Consider the following 20,635-nt stretch of genomic DNA (forward strand, 5'->3'; position numbering starts at 1 on the left):
TCTACATGGGAGGTGTGCCAGGAGGAAACCTTTGCTGTCCAGAAAGAACATCAGGGCAAGACTAATGTTTGCCAATGAACACCTAGGCATAGACCAGCACTTCTGGAACAATGTGCTCTGGACAGATGAGTCAAAGGTAGAGCTATTTGGCCACAGTACCAGAAGACATGTTTGGCGAAAACCAAAGACAGCATTTGACCACAAGAACCTGATACCAACTGTAAAGCATGGTGGTGGAAATATTATGGTTTGGGGCAGCTTTGCTGCATCGGGGCCTGGGCAACTCACCACCATAGAATCCACTATGAATTCTTCATTGTACCAGAGGGTGCTTGAGGATAATGTGAGGCCATCTGTCGTAAAGTTGAAGCTCAATCGAAGGTGGACCTTGCAACATGACAATGACCCTAAACATACCAGTAAAACCACCAAGGAATGGCTGAAAAGAAAGAAATGGAGGGTTCTGGAATGGCCAAGTCAAAGCCCGGATCTAAATCCCATCGAGATGTTGTGGGGGGATTTGAAACGAGCTGTGCATGCAAGAAACCCCTCAAACATCGCACAGCTGAAATAATTCTGCATGGAGGAGTCGGTAAAAATTTCTCCCAGTCGATGTCAGAGACTGGTAGACAATTATAAGAAATGCCTACTTGAGCTTGTTTCTGCCAAAGGGGGCAATACCACCTATTAGAGCCAAGGGTGTATTTACTTTTTCCACATGCGAAATTTACATTTATGTTTATTTAAATTATACAATGGACTACAAAATGTAAATGTTTCATGATATTTGTTATATTATATCACCTTTATTTATCAATATTGTTGAAATGAAGATCAAATAGCTGTATGTTGAAATATGTTGAAAAAGTCAAAACTTTACATGGGGTGTACTTACTTTTTCACGTGACTGTATATGTACATTTTTTTCTTTATTTCTGTATTAGTTTCATCAAGCATTTTCATATCAGCTGTTGTGCCCTGTTTTCCCAGACATTGTTAGGGGTGACATTGTAATGAACTGCAATATGCATGGAAAGTCAACAGTTCAACTGATCTGCTCTATTATGCCATGACCTTAGAGATTGAATGGATGCCATGTTGGCGTTTCTATGGGTAAACAGACTTCGTGATGCTGATCTCCACTTTGGGCCAGGGCTGGTTAGGGCAGAAATTTCTAATTGTGGCCATGATTCCGGCAATATTTGGCAATATTTGGCCACCTCTTCCTGTGAGGATGTCAGGACATCTTCAATGTCCACTAGGAATCAATGCTAGTGGATGATTTTTCACCTTAGTGGTACATGCAAGGACGGCAGACATTTTGGCATCCCTACCCGTTTGTAGTCAGGTTGAGAATTGAAGATGACAGAGTAATCGGCTTTAAAGATGGAGTGTGCTACTTCTGAAGCCATATCAATCAATCTCAGAGAAATCGTCAAGAAGGACAAAGTGTTCGTCAAACCTAGAAGAACAGATGTCGGTAATAGTTCATGAGATGCCCCGAGTTGTTGAGTGAAACGAGAGACACCAATATCTACAATATATACTCCTTTCATTGTTACATTACCCGAGTCTAAACTTGTGGAATTATCCTCCTTCTCTTTGTTCACCTGTGGCATTGTTTTCCTCAGTCTGCCTGTTTTCTCAAGCTCTTCCATCCAGGATTTGAAGTCTGTAGCCCATTGCCATTGCACTGCAGTCTTTCCCATTTCTACTTCTGTGTGACATTACTCTGCTGGAAACCTGTTTCTAACCCTCATCTGAATTTCCTTCTCCAGTGCTGTGATTCAGTCTTACGTTCGATCTCATTGTTCCATTCACCACCATTATATGTATGTTGCCCCAAGCTATCATGCTCTTTCACGAGCCTCTATACCTGTATGTAAATGTACTGTATAGGTTTCTTTGAAACGGGTCACTATCATGGGATGTCATTGCAATGTTATAATAATGATTTATACTCCGATTCACTTTGTGATTCCCATAAGCATTCGGACCAGCATGTAAACAGGAATGTAAAACTTTTATACTATGAATGTTTGCAGTGCCTGAAGATGGGTTCTCTGGACATCTTGCTTCCCTCAGCATCAGGACCGAGTGAGCCAATCATAGACTTCGATCTTAACATCCCCTTTCTTTGTCTCAAGCCTTCGGACTTGCTAATGGTGAGAGATACACTTCCTGAATGAAGAATAAATGAAGAATTAGACTCGAGTGCAATCGGCTAATGATTCAATCTTACCTGTGTCCTGCTTTTCACATTACTGCACTCTCAGGAATGAGATTTATCACAATACATATATATTTGATGGTACTACATATATAATAATAATAATAATTCATTTATTTTGTATAGCGCTTTTCATGAAGCCCAAAGGCGCTTTGACAGAGTGCAAAACATAATGCATAACAAAACATGAAAACAACAATTGCAAAAAGACAAGAATCAATAGGGAAATATTTAAAGCAAAAGGAGGGAGAAGGAGAATTAATAGTCAGGGGTTAAATGCTGTGGGTTGAATGTTGAATGCAGTGCTGAACAGGTGGGTCTTGAGTGATGTTTTGAATGTGGTGAGTGAGGAGGAGTCTCTGATGGTGTGAGGTAGTGAGTTCCAGAGGGTGGGAGCAGCGATGGAGAAGGCCCTGTCCCCCCAGGATCTGAATTTGTTCCGGATGGGGGGGGGGGGGGGTCAGGAGGTTGGTACCAGCAGAGCGGAGGTTACGGGTGGGAGTGTGTCTGGAGAGGAGGTCAGCCAGGTAGGATGGGGACAGGTTATGGAGGGCTTTGTAGGTCAAGAGGAGGATTTTGTACTGGATTCTCTGGGAGATGGGGAGCCAGTGAAGCTTGTAAAGGACGGGGGTGATGTGGTCACGGGTCCGGGAATGGGTGAGTAGACGGGCAGCGGAGTTCTGAATGTATTGGAGTTTATTGGTGATTGTTGAGGGTGAACCATAGAGGAGTCTATTGCAGTAGTCCAGACGGGAGGTGATGAAGGCGTGGATGAGGGTTTCTGCAGCTGTGGAGGAGAGGGATGAGCGGAGACGGGAGATGTTTTTCAGGTGAAAGAAGGCTGTCTTTGTGATCTGTTTAGTGTATTTGTCGAAGGAGAGGGTTTGGTTAAAGATGAGGCCAAGATTCCGGATGAGAGGGGAAGTGGATACTGGGATACCGTCGATGTTGAGGGCAAAGTTATGGGTGGATTTTGTGAGCGTTTTTGGGCCAATGATGATTATTTCAGATTTATCACAGTTAAGTTTGAGGAAGTTGATTTGAAGCCAGGATTTTATTTCAGAGATGCAGTTTGTCAGGATAGAGTGGGTGTCGGTGGAGACGGACTTGGTGGAGATGAAAAGCTGGATGTCATCGGCGAAGCAGTGGAATTGGAGACCATGACGGCGGATTAAGTGACCGAGGGGGGACAGGTAAAGGATGAAGAGGAGGGGGCCAAGAACTGAACCTTGGGGGACACCTTGGGGGAGGGGAGCAGTGGGGGATTTGCAGTTATTGATGGAGATGAACTGGCGTCTGTCAGAGAGGTATGATTTAATCCAAGAGACGGCAGTGCCGGTAACGTTAAAGGTGGATTCAAGTCGGGTGAGGAGGATGGTGTGATCGATGGTGTCAAAGGCAGCGCTGAGGTCGAGGAGGACGAGAATGTTGAGGTTGCCAGCGTCAGAGGAGAGGAGAAGGTCGTTGGTGATTTTGAGGAGAGCAGTTTCAGTACTGTGGTTGGAGCGGAATCCGGATTGGAATGTTTCATACAGGTTATTGGCAGAGAGGTGATGTTTGAGTTGAGTGGCTACAGCGCGTTCCAAAACTTTCGACAGAAAGGGTAGGTTGGAGATGGGTCTGAAGTTGTTTAGGGTGTCAGGGTTTAGACCAGGTTTTTTCAGAATGGGGGTAACAGCAGCAACTTTGAGGGATGGTGGGACGATGCCTGTAGACAGGGAGGAGTTTATTGTTGCAATGATAAGTGGAGAGAGAGCAGGGAGGGAGGCCTTGACAAAGCTGGAGGGGATGGGGTCAAGAGTGCAGGTGGAAGTTTTCATTCCTATGAGGAGTTCAGAGAGGTCAGTAGGGGAGACCGGGGAGAATTGAGACAGGGGTTGGCAGGATAAGGGGGGGCAGGTGGTTGGAGGGGGAGCGGGTGCGGCGGTGGTCAAGCTGTTGTAGATGTTGTCAATTTTGCGTTGGAAGAAAGAAAGGAAGGAGATGCAGTTGTCTACTGTGAATGACTGGGTGGTGGTGTCCAGGGGGCGGAGGAGTTTGCTTATTGTCGAGAAGAGTGCTTTTGGGTTTCCGGAGCCAGAGTGGATAATTTGAGAGTAGTAGGCGGAGCGGGCGTGGGAGAGGGCATCTTTGTAGTGTTGTAGGTGGTCCTTGTAGGCTTGGGAGTGAACTGTGAGACCTGTTTTATTGCGGAGTCTTTCAAGTTGGCGAGCACGAGTTTTCATCAGGCGGAGTTCAGGGGTAAACCAGGGAGCAGAATGGGTGAAAGAAACTGTTTTGATTTTTACAGGCACAAGCTGGTCAAGGCAGGAGGAGAGAGTGTGGTTGTAGTAGTCAGTGAGGTCGGAAGGGGTGTGGAGGTCAATGAAGGGAGAGAAGTGGACATTCTTTCAGAGAGGGTGGATGAGAATGAGGTAGGTGAAAGAGCGTTTAGCTTACGGAAGTTGATAGTGCGATAATGCCTTGGTGTTGGGGTGGGGATGTTGATGGTCATAGTGATGGCTAAGTGGTCAGAGAGGTTGAGGTCGGAGCCAGAGAGATGGTGCAAAATTAATCCAGTGGAGCAGACAAGGTCCAAAATGTGACCACGGATATGCGTAGGAAAGTTGACATGTTGAGTGAGGTTAAAGCAGGTGAGTAAATCAGTGAAGTCAGTGGTTATTGTGGAGTCAGTGGAGTCCATGTGGATATTGAAATCACCAAGGAGGAGGATTGAGGGGGGGAGGGAACATAGCTGGGTCAGAAAGTAGGAGAAGTCAGACAGGAATAATGGGTGTGGTTTGGGAGGGCGGTAGACGACAGCCATGACTGACTGCGTGCGACCAGAGAGTTTAAAAGCCAGGTGTTCAAAGGATGAGGATGAGGCGATGGGGATGAGGCTGGTCCTGATGTCTTGACGGTGGATAACGGCAATTCCACCACCTCGGCCCTCCGAGCGTGGTTTATTGACGTAGGAATATCCATTGGGTGTGGTGAGGTTGAGCGTGTAGTAGTCCAGTGGTTGTTGCCAGGTTTCGGTGAGACAGAGAAAGTCCAGTTTGTTATCCATGATGTAGTCGTTGAGGATGAGGCATTTGTTATTGAGGGACCGGGTGTTGAACAGGGTGAGCTTGATGTTGTTTTGAACAGCGGGGATGAATCCAGGTGATTTAGCCAGGGTTCGCAGGCAGGAGATGCGATTTTGTGCGTTGCCGTGACTAGGTGCGCTGGGACGATGAGTGGGAGTGCGCTGAGCCGACCAGAGGATGGGGATGGAGTGACCTGATTGTACATATACAAACTTACGACCGGAGCCACGGTGAATGTACCTGGGTCGTCGGAGGAGTCCATTTGATTTGATGGCAGAGATGCATGATGGGGTGGAGCGGGTATTGAGCAGAAGGAGCCTTGCGGCGGAGTACCGCAGAGCCATGCCAGGCAGGAGCGGAGAGGCGAGCACGAGGCCAAGGTTGAGGAGGTGAAACAATGGTCCCAACGCACGGGAGCAGGCCCAAGGAAACGAAGGAGACGAAGGAGCCAGGTAGGTGAAGCCAGGAGCAGAGTCGGGACCAAGCAGAGGGCAGACAGGAGCAAAGAGACGATCACGAGGCCAAGGTTGATCACGGCAAAGCGGGAAATGCAGCGGCAATCAACCGCCGCCGCTACAAATCAAGATCACGGCGGGAAAACCACCGCCACACCGCTGCGAAGGACACAACCCACGAGAGCGTGCCCGAGGAAACAGCGAGCAGGCGAAGGAGCTGGGTATGCGAAGCAGGGAGCAGAGCCGGGACTATGCGGAGGGCAGACTCAATGGCCAAAAAATCCGCACGACCACCAAAAAAGCAAGCCACAGACAGTGGCCCAGTCGAAGAAGCGGCGAGCATGTGACGCCTGCGTCCTCTTCAGACCGGACCGGAAGCAGAAGTGAGTATATGGTAAGGTTGTTCACAAAAAATGGAAGAAACAATGTAAAGTCACTTAATAGGCCATTGGACCACCATGTGCAGCCAGTACGGCCTGTATGCGCCATGGCATAGAGTCCACCTGCGTCTGGAATTCTGCAGGAGGGATGCGGCACCATTCTTCCATGGGAAAGTCAATCAATTTGCATCTTTGTGATAGAGGTGGAAAACTCTGTCTCAGGCATTGTTCCAGAATATCCCATAAATGCCAGATTTGGTTCAGATCTGGTGACTGAGAAGACCATGACATATGAATAACATCAGTGTCATGCTCATCAAACCATCTTATTGGTTTATAAAAGTTGCAGTTGATCTTTGCTGTCTCTTAATGTTTTTCCTGTATGCACCATACACTCTATAGAATTATATATATATATATATATATATATATATATATATATATATATATATATATATATATATATATATATATATATATATACAGTATATATATATATATACAAGTGGGGTCACTCGTGGGAATCCCACGGGCATGGAGAGAGACTTGGTATGAAGTCTTAACCAAATCAGTCCGTCACACGGGCATGGACGTGTGTGACATTTGGACATCTTGATTTAGATGCTGCACATTAAATTTTACAAAATGGTTACTGGCAATTCATCAGATCCAGAAATGGAGTAATGAACACAATTTATTTATTTCACATAATATGAGACCCCTCACTCTTCTCCACCTGACACTCTCCTCTCTCCACCCTCACGCCTCTCCAATCCCACTCTTCCTCACACTCCCCTCCAATACCTCCTCACACTCCTCTCCAATACTTCCTCACACTCCTCTCCAATACTTCCTCACACTCCTCTCCAATCCCTCACATTCCTCTCCAATCCCTCACACTCCTCTCCAATTCCTCACACTCTACTCCAATCGCTCCTCATTCTCCTCTCAATCGCTCCTCATTCTCCTCTCAATCGCTCCTCACTCTCCTCTCCAATCGCTCCTCACTCTTCGCTCCAAATATGGCCCTCACTCTCCAACTCCTTGCTCCTCACTCTCCAACCCCTCGATCCTCACTCTCCAACACCTAGCTCCTCGCTCTCCAACCCCTAGCTCCTCGCTCTCCAACCCCTCGCTCCTCACTCTCCAACCGGTAGCTCCTCACTCTCCAACCCCTAGCTCCTCGCTCTCCAACCCCGAGCTCCTCGCTCTCCAACCCCTAGCTCCTCGCTCTCCAACCCCTAGCTCCTCGCTCTCCAACCCCTAGCTCCTCGCTCTCCAACCCCTAGCTCCTCACTCTCCAACCCCTCGCTCCTCGCTCTCCAACCCCTAGCTCCTCGCTCTCCAACCCCTCGCTCCTCACTCTCCAACCCTGAGCTCCTTGCTCTCCAGCCCTTAGTTCCTCGCTCTCCAACCCCTAGCACCTCGCTCTCCAACCCCTCGCTCCTCGCTCTCCAACCCCTCGCTCCTCGCTCTCCAACCCCTCGCTCCTCGCTCTCCAACCACTCGCTCCTCGCTCTCCAACCCCTCGCTCCTCACTCTCCAACCCCTCGCCCCTCACTCTTCAACCCCTCGCTCCTCACTCTCCAACTCCTCGCTCCTCACTCTCCAACCCCTCGCTCCTCGCTCTCCAACCCCTCACTCCTTGCTCTCCAACCCCTCGCTCCTCACTCTCCAACCCCTAGCACCTCACTCTCCAACCCCTAGCTCTTCACTCTCCAACCCCTAGCTCCTCACTCTCCAACCCCTAGCACCTCACTCTCCAACCCCTAGCTCCTCACTCTCCAACTCCTCGCTCTCCAACCCCTCACTCCTCACTCTCCAACCCCTCACTCCTCTCGAATTTCTCGCTCCTCTCCAACCCCTAGCTCCTCACTCTCCAACCCCTAGCTCCTCACTCTCCAAGCCCTAGCTCCTCACTCTCCAGCCCCTAACTCCACTCCAACCCCTCGTTCCTCTCCAACCCTCCTCATCGTTGTTGCAGCAGCATCCTGTGCGAGTCTGTGATCACGTTCATCGAGGGTCTCGTTCTCCCATCTCGTTCTTTTTCTTGCTGCATCCTGTTCAAGTCTGCATTTACGTTCGTCGACGGACTCGTTCGCCCGTCTCATTCGTTTTCTTGCTGCATCCTGTTCAAGTCTGCGTTCTTCATCGACCGTCTCATTCATTTTGGAAATGGAAGTTTCCACGCAACGCATGAATTGTCCACGATCCTCAAGAGGAAGTGTCTCGTAATCATCAAATGACAAATGAAAAGTAAATTACATTGTGAAAATTAAAGATTTCAAATAAACCTATTTAAAGTGTATGCGCACATAACTAATAAAAAAAAACCGAAGAAATATCTCTCGGTAATTTCCTGAAACATATTTTACTTCCGGATAATAATGTTGAATGAAATAAAAACGAAGAAATATATGTCATTTTTGTGACGACTGTCATCAAAAGTAAAAGTAATATATCTTAACGGAAAAGAAAAAGAGAATTTTTAATATAGGTCGACATTTTCCCCGACTTATTTTAGGCGGTGTATTTTCGTGTATCATCGTGGCGCGATTTTTAAAAATATATCTCCGCATTTTCCCGTGTGTGCGTGAATGTTCTCAATTATTTCTGACACCGAGTCTAAAACCATTGATAAAAATTAAATCAGATGGTGAATTCGATAAAATCGTGAGGGTGACTCAATGAATGGGCTTTATTTTACATTACAGGCCTTTGAGAAATCATTTCGTTCTATAAACGGAAACTTTCATGGGATTCTCTTCCCGTTTTTTTTCAACCGAGTCTAAAACTATGGTAGCGACTGTTAAAAATGAAATGATATATCGAATTAGAGTTGAAATAAACCTGTGTGAGAGAGAAAGACAGCACGGGCCTAACTAAACAGGCCTCAAAGCTATTCGAGTTAATAAAATGGTGGATATTTGTTTACATGAAGCCTCTCCAAGAATGGGTGGAGCTACTCTGTAAACGGAGTAAGCCACACCCCCGGACAGACAGACAGACAGAATCAGCCTATTATAATATTTATATATATATATATATATTTTTTTAAATGACGATGACGTAGTCTATTTTCATTGGTTAATTTGCTATGCTTCGTTACGTACAATTTTGTGAGATGATAATAACAAATAAGTGGAATCCCATCCAATCCACTTCATACAGCCTAACAGCATGTCCAGATCCAGTGAAACCAAACTCCATTGCATGTTTTATATCATGTTTATCACAGTGTCCTGCTGATACTTTTTGTGTGGTTTGAACAAGCTTTTCAAAATCAGTTCGTGCTCAAAAAGGATGCGGCGTAGATTTATCATTCTAAAATATCAGACGTTAAAATTTCACTAACTCAGTCACCATTAATACAAAATATTTTAACGGGGTCGAGGGGAGAGAATTTCAGGGTTATCAACTTTTCCCTCATTTCATCACAGGTTATAGTGAGTTTGCTCACAGAACAACACATGGTGCTGCTATCCAATACGTGTGCGCTGCTCACGCCTGTAGCTGAGGCCCTGCTTGCTAGCCTGCACCCCCTCGTCTGGCGTAATACATATGTACCACTCCTCTCCCGAGGTATGCTTGACTTTCTCGAGGCCCCCACGGTCTTCCTGATGGGTTGCCTGCGCTGCCACGCACCTGAAATATGCAAGGTGAGGATAGCTCATTGATATTCCAGAAGCATTAACTTGTATCAAGGATACCTTATCGAAATTGCAGAATAGTGTCCAGTACTGATTGGCATTTTTAGTAATCCATTGTTGGATGCATAAATTTGTGTATAAGTTATTGGGAGGCAGCAGGGGGTGGAGGGTGGGAGGATCTACACACCCAGAGCCATAGAATACTAGAGTTTGGCGAACTTTACAATAGCCACCATGTTGTTATACTCAACTGTTCGTGTGCGGGTAGCGTTAATTAGGTGCTATTTAAATGTAACTTTGAGACCTTTAAGATTCCTTAGACCTTTTTACAGACCTTTGATTTCAGACGCGCAAACCCCAAACATTTTAGACCCCTCAGATCCTCAGAGCTTTATCTTTAAACCCTTATTGAAAGACCCTTGTAGACCCATTAACCCCTCAGTACCCTTAATATCAATAATTATACACTTACACCATTTAATTCTCACGACCCTTAAGACCCCATTAGATCCCCAATGTCCTTGACACTTTAACCCCTCAAGACCATTAAAACCCCATTAGACTCAGGAGACTTCAGACCCTTTGACTCCTAAAGACCACATTAGACCCACAAGACCATTAAGACATATTACACCCTCAATATCCTTAGGACACTTTAGACTCTCCAGTCCCTTTGTTATGAGCCTAGCTTTTTAATAACTTACCTCTTTGAATGCAACAGGTATACCAAGTCACAGACAAGGTTTCTTATATCTCAGCTTGCCTTTACTGAGACAAATCATCACTGTTACACGTCACATTCTGCGACGTTTCATGGTTTTCTACAGTAGTAATATTGCTTTCATGCATGTAATGTATGATCCATTCAAGATTTTGTGTGGTCCCATATATGTATTAATATGTAATGTTGCAACCATGCTTGCTCTTTTGTTTCTCTTTTGTTTAAAAACCCAAACTTTTCCGCTTTCCTGGAAACATGCCTTAGTACAGCCTATTTTAAAGAAGGATAATCGTTCAAACCCTTCCGGCTACCGTCGTATTGCTCTGACTTCTAATCTTTCCAAAGTCTTTCAATGTGTTCTCAATTCCCATTTTCTCAAGCATCTTGAATCTCAGTCTTCTGTCTGACCATCAATCAATATGGCTTTCACAAGGAGAGATCTACCGGTGATATCCTTTCTTATATTACAAATGTCTGGGCCTATTCTCTGAGAGACGTTGGGGAATCTTTTGTTGTAGGCCTTGATATCGCAAAAGCCTTTGACAGAGTTTGGCATCGGAGTCTGATATCCAAGCTTCTCTCTTTCGGCTTTCTTCCTTCACTCTGCTCTCTCGTATGGAGCTTTCTCTCCGACCGCTCTATCTCCCTAATTGTTGATGGTTCAACATCTTCCTCCTTCCCTATCAACAGCAGTGTCCCTCAGGGTTCTGTCCTGTCTCCAACACTCTTCCTTATTTTTTTATTTATCAATGACCGTCTTTCTTCAACAAATAACCAAATGAACTCGTATGCTGATAACTCGACATTACATTCCTCCATGTTTTTCCCATCTGCCCCATCTTCACTCACTCGATCTACATCTCGTTTGATCACAGCCAATTCTGTCAATTCGGATTTGGACAACATTTCCCAGTGGGGCAAATGTGACCAGGTTAAGCTTAATGCTTCTAAAACTCAATTTCTTCCCATCTCCCTCTCTCTAAATTCCTCTCAACTCTCCAATCTCCTTTGAAAACTCCACAATTACACCATGTGATTCAATAAACCTACTAGGTATTACCCTAACATCAAAGTTATCATGGAATCCACACATTACACAAATAGCTAAGTCTGCCTCGAAGAAACTAGGAGTCCTGTTCAGATGTCGAAGATTCTTCTCCTCTGAACAGTTGCTTCAACTATATAAAGGTTTGCCGTAAAACTTTGACTATAACGCGCCCCTGTGACGCCTTGGAGGTTACTAAAAATTCCCCTGTGACGCCTCTCACCCCCAACCTGGACTTTTGTCATGGTGTAAAAATCTATAGACCTATATATAATACACACCCCTATTTCAGCACTCAAATGAAAAAAATATCCATGTAAAACATGTTGTTACATCTGTCAAAAACGGCGAAGTCAACCACAACTGTAGGCCACGATTTTGTAATAGTTGAACAGAGCGGCGCTAATGAAAGAATATCACGGCAGGTCAAGGAACTAAATTTAAATGTACGACAGTCGTAAATCATATCAATCACGATGTTCAGTTGTGATTGAGCAAAGTTTAAACACAGCAGCGCATATTAAATAAACGGCGGAAGTCGGATAGCAATCCAACGAAGCAACCAACGAAGCAACCAATCCAATGAAGCCTATTGTCGGACGACAATCACTTGGTACTCAAGTTGCTGATAATTGGCTATATTTTATTATAAAACCCAAGTGTTCTTTAACAGCTTCATTCAGTTGTTCATAAGATTTACCAGCGACTTCTATTTCCACTAGTTTTCTTACCGTAATTAACCATGAGTTCTCGACCACCATCATACACGGCGGCTCAAAAACTAAACATTGTTCCATATGTTGAAGATCGCGGCAACAGAGGTGCTGGGCGGGAATTCGGCGGAATATCTGTGGTGAACATCAGACTATGGAGACGAGAGAAGGAGCGTCTGCAGTCGCTCCCACGAAGCAAAATGGCCGAACGGGGTCATGCGGCCGCCCACCCCGAGCTCGAGGCCAAACTGCTCGATTGGGTCACAGATCGTTGGCAACAAGGCGGTGACGTCAGCATGTCGAAGGTGTGTGTGAAAGCAGTCATGCTTGCGAAGACACTGTCAAACATGGTCACCTCCAAGGCGTCACGTGGATATGGATGGGGAGATCGTTTTATGAAGCGGCACAGTCTCTCCGTCTGTCGTCGAACGACGATCGCGCAGAAGCTCTCAGCCAGCTTCGACGCGAATCTGATGCAGTTTCAGCAATTTATCATCAAATTACGGAAGGAGCACGAGTACGATCTGTCAATGATCGGCAACGCTGACCAGACACCGCTCACGTTTGACAATCCATACAACCGAACTCTCGACGCCAAAGGGGCAAAGTCCATGTCGATTGCGACTACCGGACACTATCATGCTGTCCTGCATGGCTGACGGCACTAAACTGCCTCCATACATCATATTCAAACGGAAGACGATGCCGAAAGGCGTTAAATTTCCACGCAGCATGCACGTTCGTGTCCATCCTAAGGGCTGGATGGACGAGGAACTGATGTTCGACTGGCTCAAGTCTGTCTGGGCCAAGAGACTAGGCGGGCTTGTGAAGAAGCGTTTGCTTCTTGTCCTCGAGCAGTCTATCAAGCAGTCTATCAACTGCCACCACATGCAGTCTATCAAGACAAAGCTCGTCACCGATAAGACAGAGCTCGCCATCATTCCTGGTGTAATGACAAAGATGCTGCAGCCACTCGACGTCACCGTCAACAAGTCAGTGAAAAACGCTCTGCACCGCATTTGGAACACATGGCTCTTTGAAGGCCAGCATACCTTCACCACAGGTGGGCGAATGCACACACCAATGCTCCAAGACATCACAGAATGGATTGTCAAAGTCTGGAACGAGCTTGATCTTGCCATCATCCAGAAGGGCTTCATCAAGTGCTCCATTTCAAACGCAATGGCCGGCAGCCAAGACGATGCTCTCTGGACAGATGGCGACACCAACGCACCAGACGGCGACGAATCCGACTGCCATGAAAATGATGTTTACTACCTGGACAATGACATAGAAGGTGCAAATCTGGAGGAGCTTCTTCATCTCTTCAATGAGACGGATGAGTCGGATACTGAATTTAATGGTTCTGAGTGAGAACTCCTGCTACGCCTACTTATGGTACTGTGTACATAATTACAACTCACAAAATAATCAAACAATATTTTTAATTTCCAACGTCCATTCAATTACCGGCATAATTTTTTTCATTTGTAGAATAACTTTCGAACTCGCGAGACATTAAAATCACCACTTCATAAAACACTGGTTTACTTACTTACTTCATGATTGTAAACTTACAGATTGGTATATTGATCTGGTATACAGAAGTATATTGGTCGGTTGCGTTTGTGGTTCTGTTTGTCTGTCTGTTTGTCTGTTTGTTTGTCACCGGCCTACAGGTCACAATTCTAAACCGATCGTCACGAAACTTCACCAAGATGTATAGGTTGTCCCAATTGAGAAGCCTATTTTTTGGGGGATCAAAAGGTCAACATAGGCCAAAGGTCACCCACTTTGCCAAATTTCTAAAATCCTCAATTTTCATCCGATTGACTTGAAATTTTAAGAGGACTTGCATATCTGGTCACTGAATTCAACCACCAAGTATATTTGAGGTCAACATAGGCCAAAAGGTCAACATAGACCAAATTTCTAAAATCCTCAATTTTCATCAGATTGACTTCAAATTTGAAGAGGACTTGCATATCTGGTCACTGAATTCAACCACCAAGTATATTTGAGGTCAACATCGGCCAAAAGGTCAACATAGGCCAAAAGGTCAACATAGGCCAGATTTTTTAAATCCTCAATTTTCATCCAATTGACTTGAAATTTGAAGATGACTTGCATATCTGGTCACTGAATTCAACCACAAATTATATTTTAGGTGAACATAGGCCAAAAGGTCAACATAGGCCAAATTTATAAAATCACCAATTTTCATTTGATTGACTTGAAATTCTAAGAGGATTTACATATATAGTCAATGAATTCAACCACAAACTATTTTTGAGGTCAACATAGGCCAAAAGGTCAACATAGGCCAAGTTTTTAAAATCCTCAATTTTCATCTGATTGACTTGAAATTGAACAGTATTTGCACATTGAGTCACTAAATAGGGAAACTAACTATTGTTGAGGTCAAAAGGTCAAAGGTCAACTCAAGGTACACCTTACAAAATCATCATTATTCATCTGAAAAATCGTCACTTTTCTTCCTGTTGACCCGAGCTTTGATCAAGATTGTCATTTTTAATCTTGATGAAATGGACAATTTGCTGTATCAATGGAATTTTTGTTCTTGGGGGTGGGGGACAGATTTTGCAAGTATCGTGCTCCGCCTGACGTCTTCTTGTTTGTTTGTTTGTTTGTTTGTTTGTCTGCACATGCTAATCCCCTGAACGGTGAAAGATAGGAGGAAACCCCTGAAATAAAAAATGTCGGGATGGGCTCCAGGAAGGTTATAGGCAAGGTGGCGAGGCCACCTCGGCCGGGCTGGGCCCATTTCACAATTAAAAGCTGAGCTGAATTATAGTAGTCAATCTTCTACGGCCGCGAGTAAAAGCTGAATTATAGTAGTAAATTCATTCAAAAAGAACTAAAAACGTCGGGACAGGCTCCAGGAAGGTTATAGGCTAGGTGGTGAGGCCGGTTGAGGCAGCTTCGCCCGGGCTGGGCCAATTTTGCAATTAAAAGCTGAGCTGAATTATAGTAGTCAATCTTCTACGGACGCGAGTAAAAGCTGAATTATAGTAGTAAACGCATTCAAAAAGAACCCGGGCAACGCCGGGTGCATTCAGCTCGTATTCTATATTAAACATTTAACAATTCTTTGTTGTTCTTCTTTGAGTATTGACATTTCCGTTTTCGAAGACGTCCTCGACGATTGTTTCAATCTGAAAAAAACTTCCAAAAAAATTGGACGTATGTATAGTACACACCGCTAACTTTAAGAAGTTTTTGGGTAAAAAAGTGCGCGTTATAGCCGAAGTTTTACGGTGATTCATCCTTGTATAGAGAACTGCTCTCACATCTGGGGAGGTTCTAGCTCCACATACTTACCCGACAGAATTGAATCCAAAGTAATCCGACTTATCAATTCTCCCAATCTGACCTCAAAACTCGATGCACTCAAGTTTGTTCTTTCTGTTTTCTACTGATATTACTTCGGTTTCCGCTCCCAAGAACTTGCTGCTTGTGTACCTCCATTAGTGAGATCATAGAATACTCGACAAGTCACTACATCGCATGATTATTGTGTGTCCATTGGCGATTCAAGGGTGGGCCGTTATGATGCTTGTTTCTTCCCCACCACTGCCAAACTATGGAACTCTTTACCTTCCCATGTATTTCCAAACATTTACGAATGTTTGCCTTTTTCATGTATTTCCATGTATTTACATTTCGCCTTTTCAAAAAGCAGATTTTTAAAACTTCCTCAAAAACTCTTAGAGTATTCTCTTTTTCTTCACGTTTTTATGAATGCAACCCTTTTATTTAAGGCCTGGCCTCAATGAGGACTATATAGTCTGTGACTGGAGCCTTCAACATAAAAATATATATAATGTTGCATGACATATATGCGTGTCGACACGTGCAGATTAATTTATTATTTGGACCACAACTTGTATTACATTCATAACAGAACAGCTCGTCCATTATAAGATCGTATTATCATAAGATAGAATGTCACGCGGTACAACTCCTGATTCTATTTGGCGCGTAATTGATTATTTCAGCACAAAATTAGTGTACTTTGTGGACAGAAAGAACAGTCAAAAAAAAAAAAGAAGTAAATACTTTAAATTGTAATTGATCCGCCATGAGAGAAAGGGAATCTGTAACAGGTAATCCCTTTCTCTCATTGTGGAGCATTTAACATTTAAGTTATTCACTTTTTATTTGTCCTGATTCTATAATTAGCTCATTTTAACAGCAACAGAATTATTCTCATCACCACACGCAGAAACGAGTCGTTGTTGGCTCTCCATTGCACATGACAAACCTTTACTTTACCATATTTCCTCCTTCATGGATTACGAGAAATCCAGGATAAAGATGCATCTTCCTTCCTGTGTCTGATCGATTGGAACTGCCCCATGTTGAACAGCATGGGATCTTTTACACCCAAAACTGACATCAAAATAAAAAATGATAATGACGACGAGATGGAAATATAACAGGGTTCAAAACAGATGCGCACAATTTCGTGTTGCACTCGGCGAAGATGAATAACAACATGGCTCCTTGTGGTCATATGATCACGTATCCTCCAATCACGATCGTTTTTGCGCAAACCGAGTTCGCCAAACTCTATTATTCTATGGCTCTGAACACATCACATACATAAATAGGAACAAGATATTTATCACATCATGATTGCTTTACTAACATGATAGTACAACCTCAGCTGTTGATGTTTTGCTGAATGCTCATTATGGTTTAATATTTTCCTGTTTAACCAGATAAAGGGCTTGGTTATTGTGGACCTCGATTCTGGTGTTGTTTCCTCTCCTGTTGATGAAGATCCAGTGCCAAACCCCCCAGAGGCTGCAACAGAGGAATTTTTGTTCGGGTGAGGCTCGGTTTATCTTTCACCCAATGTCTCTAATTGGGATAATCTTAATAACAACTATGCTGTAATAATAACAAGACAACAGAAGAACAGCATGACTTTTACTATATTCAATAATTAATTTTCACCATTCAAATTATTATTTATTTTCAGAGTTTTATTAACCCATCGATCACGTTATCGAAATTGTTTTGTTTAGTCTGTGGATCCCTACAACATACAGAGAGAACAGTCATATGGTTACCCAGGTGTACATCACAGATACTGCCCTAAAAATGAGCTTGGGTATTGTGTTCCCATGATGAAGGACAATGGACTAATGTTTTGGGTTCAGACCTGAATGGCAGGATTAAGACCCAGTTGCATAAAACTCCCTTAACCTTGAGGAAAAATTTCCCTTAAGGTACGCTGTAATTCCTTAGCTAAGGATTTCCTTAAGTGATGTTGCATAAACAACACTTAAGGATATGAATTCCCTTGAAGTTAAGGAAAACCTTAGGAGTCATTGCTATGCCAGGCAAACAATCAGATTAGAGATAGGAAGAGACGTCCGAAAGCAAGAACACTTAATGAACACGTAATGTTAAATGAAGCTTGTTATATGTTACATGCACACTTGTTATATGTTGCATGGGGAACACGTGCTTGAGGATGAAGGAGGAATAAAATGATTATTTTGTAAAATTAATTTGATTCTCGTTCACCATTTTATTACTTCCGCCACCAAAGGAGGTTTTGGCCCGGTTGCATAAAGCATCCTTCAGGAAAATTTTCAGGATTTCCTTAACTTTTCCCGTAAAGACATCCTTAAGTTGAGGGTGGTTGCATATATGAATGATTCTTCAGCGTTTCCTTTTATGCTTCCTTAAAGTTAATCCCCCCATCCTTAAACACGAACCTTTGAGTTTCCAAAAGGCGCTCTTCATGGAAATTGGTCATGACGAGGACTATTATCGCAGCATGACGCCAGAGACTGATATAACAATACTTCTGCAATTTTCACTCTTTGATGACATCCACAATATTTTGGTTGTAGTTTTACTCTATTTCAGTTTTATAATTTCACAGTTTCACCATTCTCAGAAAGTCTCCAAACATTTACTGCACACATGAACGCATTTACCATAAAATTATGAATGAGAATAGAATAAATTTTGCACAAGAATAATTTTATTCCTCCTTCATCTGCAAGCATGTGGTCCCCATGCAGCATAAATCGAGCATGTATGTAGCAATATAACAAGTGTCATTTAAAATCACGTGTTCATTATGTGTTCTTGCTTTCGGACGAGCATCCTATCTCTAGTTTTATTGGTTGTCTGGAATAGCAAGGGTTCCTAAGGATTTCCTTAACCTTAAGGAAATCTTGAGCGGAGGATTGCCAAAGGCGTATTTAAGCAACAGCTCTTAAAGAAATCCTTAGCTAAGGGGAAAAATAAATCTAGCTTAAGGTAAATCTCATATTAACCCATAAGGTGTGTCGAGCCACTATCATGGTCGATACATGCATGTAAATGAGTTTAAACTGATGTCAACACAAAAGCGAATCATTACCTTTCTTACAATGTATAATACCCAGGTGATATATGAAAGGTTGCTTTTAATTGGTGGAGAAAAGCCGATGACTGGGGTGGGGGGCTCCCTTAACTTTAAGGAAGGATTTAAGGAAAAACTTAACGATATTCATGTATGCAACCATCCTCAACTTACAGATGTCCTTGAGAGAAAAGTTAAGGAAATACTCAAGTAAATCCTCAAATTTGTCCTTAAGGATGGTTTATGCAACGGGGCCTAAGATTCTAAGCTTGTGGAAGCCGAGATAAATCAGCATTCTGTACTTGGTGACTATCAGATTGCTTCATGTTATCCCCTCAAAAAGCCCAATTGGCTCGCTAATGAGCTTCAGGGAGGTTCGAATATACCTTAACCGCCTGTTGTTGTTATTTCCTCGCAGATATTATGTGCTTTGTTTTAACCCTCAGGAATTACTTTCCATGTGCAACTGTGACTATATCCAGCACACTCAACGCTATGGATCCCTTTTTACGATTTGAACATCGATCAGATCTTATTGGTGGATAATTATGTAATTGATTAGGTGCCAATGCTTTGATTGAGAGTGCTACATTGCAGTTTTGTATCAATTGGCTGAATAAAGTTTTTGTGATCATTAATGAGCATTGCTACACTTAGAGAGCAGAAGCATGCCATTGAAATTCTCTCTTCAGACTCCTTGAGGGCTAATGATACTTTGGCTGCAGGTAGTGTGACCCCCCACCTACTATCGTGTTAAAATCACCGAGATTGACGAGTTTCTGCTTTTAGGAGTCTCCTTCATCAGCTGATCACAAAAACTATATAAGAGAGCCGTTGGTCTGTTTGTCTGTCTGTGTGTCTGTGTGTGTGTGTACCGTTTTTCTCAGAGATGGCTGAACGGATTTTCGTCAAACTTTTAGAGGTTCATCAATGAGTGCCTGGGAGTGTTTTAAGCAAAAGGACAAATTTGAAAAAAAAGTTGGTTTTTTTGGATTTTAAAAAAATCGCTGGATAGTGCCTAAGCCTTTTTGATTAATGACAGTTATAATTATATACAAGTACATATTCACATAAATAAATACAAAACAATTCGCAAACATTTGAACTCAAATCAAACAATTCCGGAAGTGTACGAAGTTGGTAGTAAGGCTTCTTCTTCTTCCTGAACGTCATCATACTTAACTCAGAAACGGGATGAACGGCACATTCACCAGCATATATTCAACAAAAAGGTGAAATGATGATTTGACATTTGTGATGGATTCTGATTTGGATGTAATTGCTTTTCGATTATATTTGCCCTTATTTAAAATATGTTAATGTTTCTTTTTCGCTTGAGCAATGCCAGGTACTCCAGCTATAAACACTTGTATACTTTACTTGGTGTACAAATACAAATACAACTTTAGCTGGGGGGTTATATAGGCTATGTGGCTGCGGCCCCCCCTCACTCCCCAAAGATGTATATGTCGTATATATTTCCCCTCCCTCTCCCCTCACCAATCTCATCCCTCCCCTTTCCACTCCCCCCACTCCCTTCCTCACCCCTCCCTCTCCTGCCTCCTCCTCTCCCCCCCTCCCACCCCCCCCCCGAGAATGCTGAGTACTCCTGCTAGTTCTTTATTATTTTTTAAAAAGAGATCTTTCGTTTCTTCTGGTTTGTAGTTTGGGGAATATCTGCAAACCATTGTAGCATACCATTTACTTGTGAAGGTAATTTGAACTGTCATCAGACAGGGGTGTAAATTTTCTGGGATTTTGACCAAAATCGACCTAGCTCCAGCCCTGGTAAGCTGGTCAGACAAAACTTTAAGTTGCTAAGCTAGCTGCTCCCTGCAATCTCGGAACATAAAGTCCAACACAAGAGGGCACTACTTAGCAAAGAAATGAGAAAATATCACCTTGTAAGTTAGAATGCTGGGTAAATGCTTTTGTAGCTTCAAAACAATTCTAAACTAGTATGGCACTCGGAGAGCGCATAG

At 43.5% G+C, this 20,635-nt stretch overlaps 1 protein-coding gene across 1 annotated transcript in view; it reads left to right on the forward strand.

Annotated features, from left to right (window-relative positions):
• Positions 1 to 20,635, forward strand: part of LOC137430212 (DENN domain-containing protein 3) — a 219,002-nt gene that overhangs the window by 103,685 nt on the left and 94,682 nt on the right. The window contains exons 9-11 of the mRNA XM_078780421.1: positions 2,046 to 2,165; positions 9,574 to 9,792; positions 17,008 to 17,117. Coding sequence (XP_078636547.1) covers positions 2,046 to 2,165; positions 9,574 to 9,792; positions 17,008 to 17,117 — 449 coding nt within the window. The remainder of the gene's footprint in view (positions 1 to 2,045; positions 2,166 to 9,573; positions 9,793 to 17,007; positions 17,118 to 20,635) is intronic.

Source organism: Myxine glutinosa, chromosome 6 (assembly GCF_964187855.1).
Source record: "Myxine glutinosa chromosome 6, kmMyxGlut1.1, whole genome shotgun sequence".
In the NCBI taxonomy this organism is placed as follows: domain Eukaryota; kingdom Metazoa; phylum Chordata; class Myxini; order Myxiniformes; family Myxinidae; genus Myxine; species Myxine glutinosa.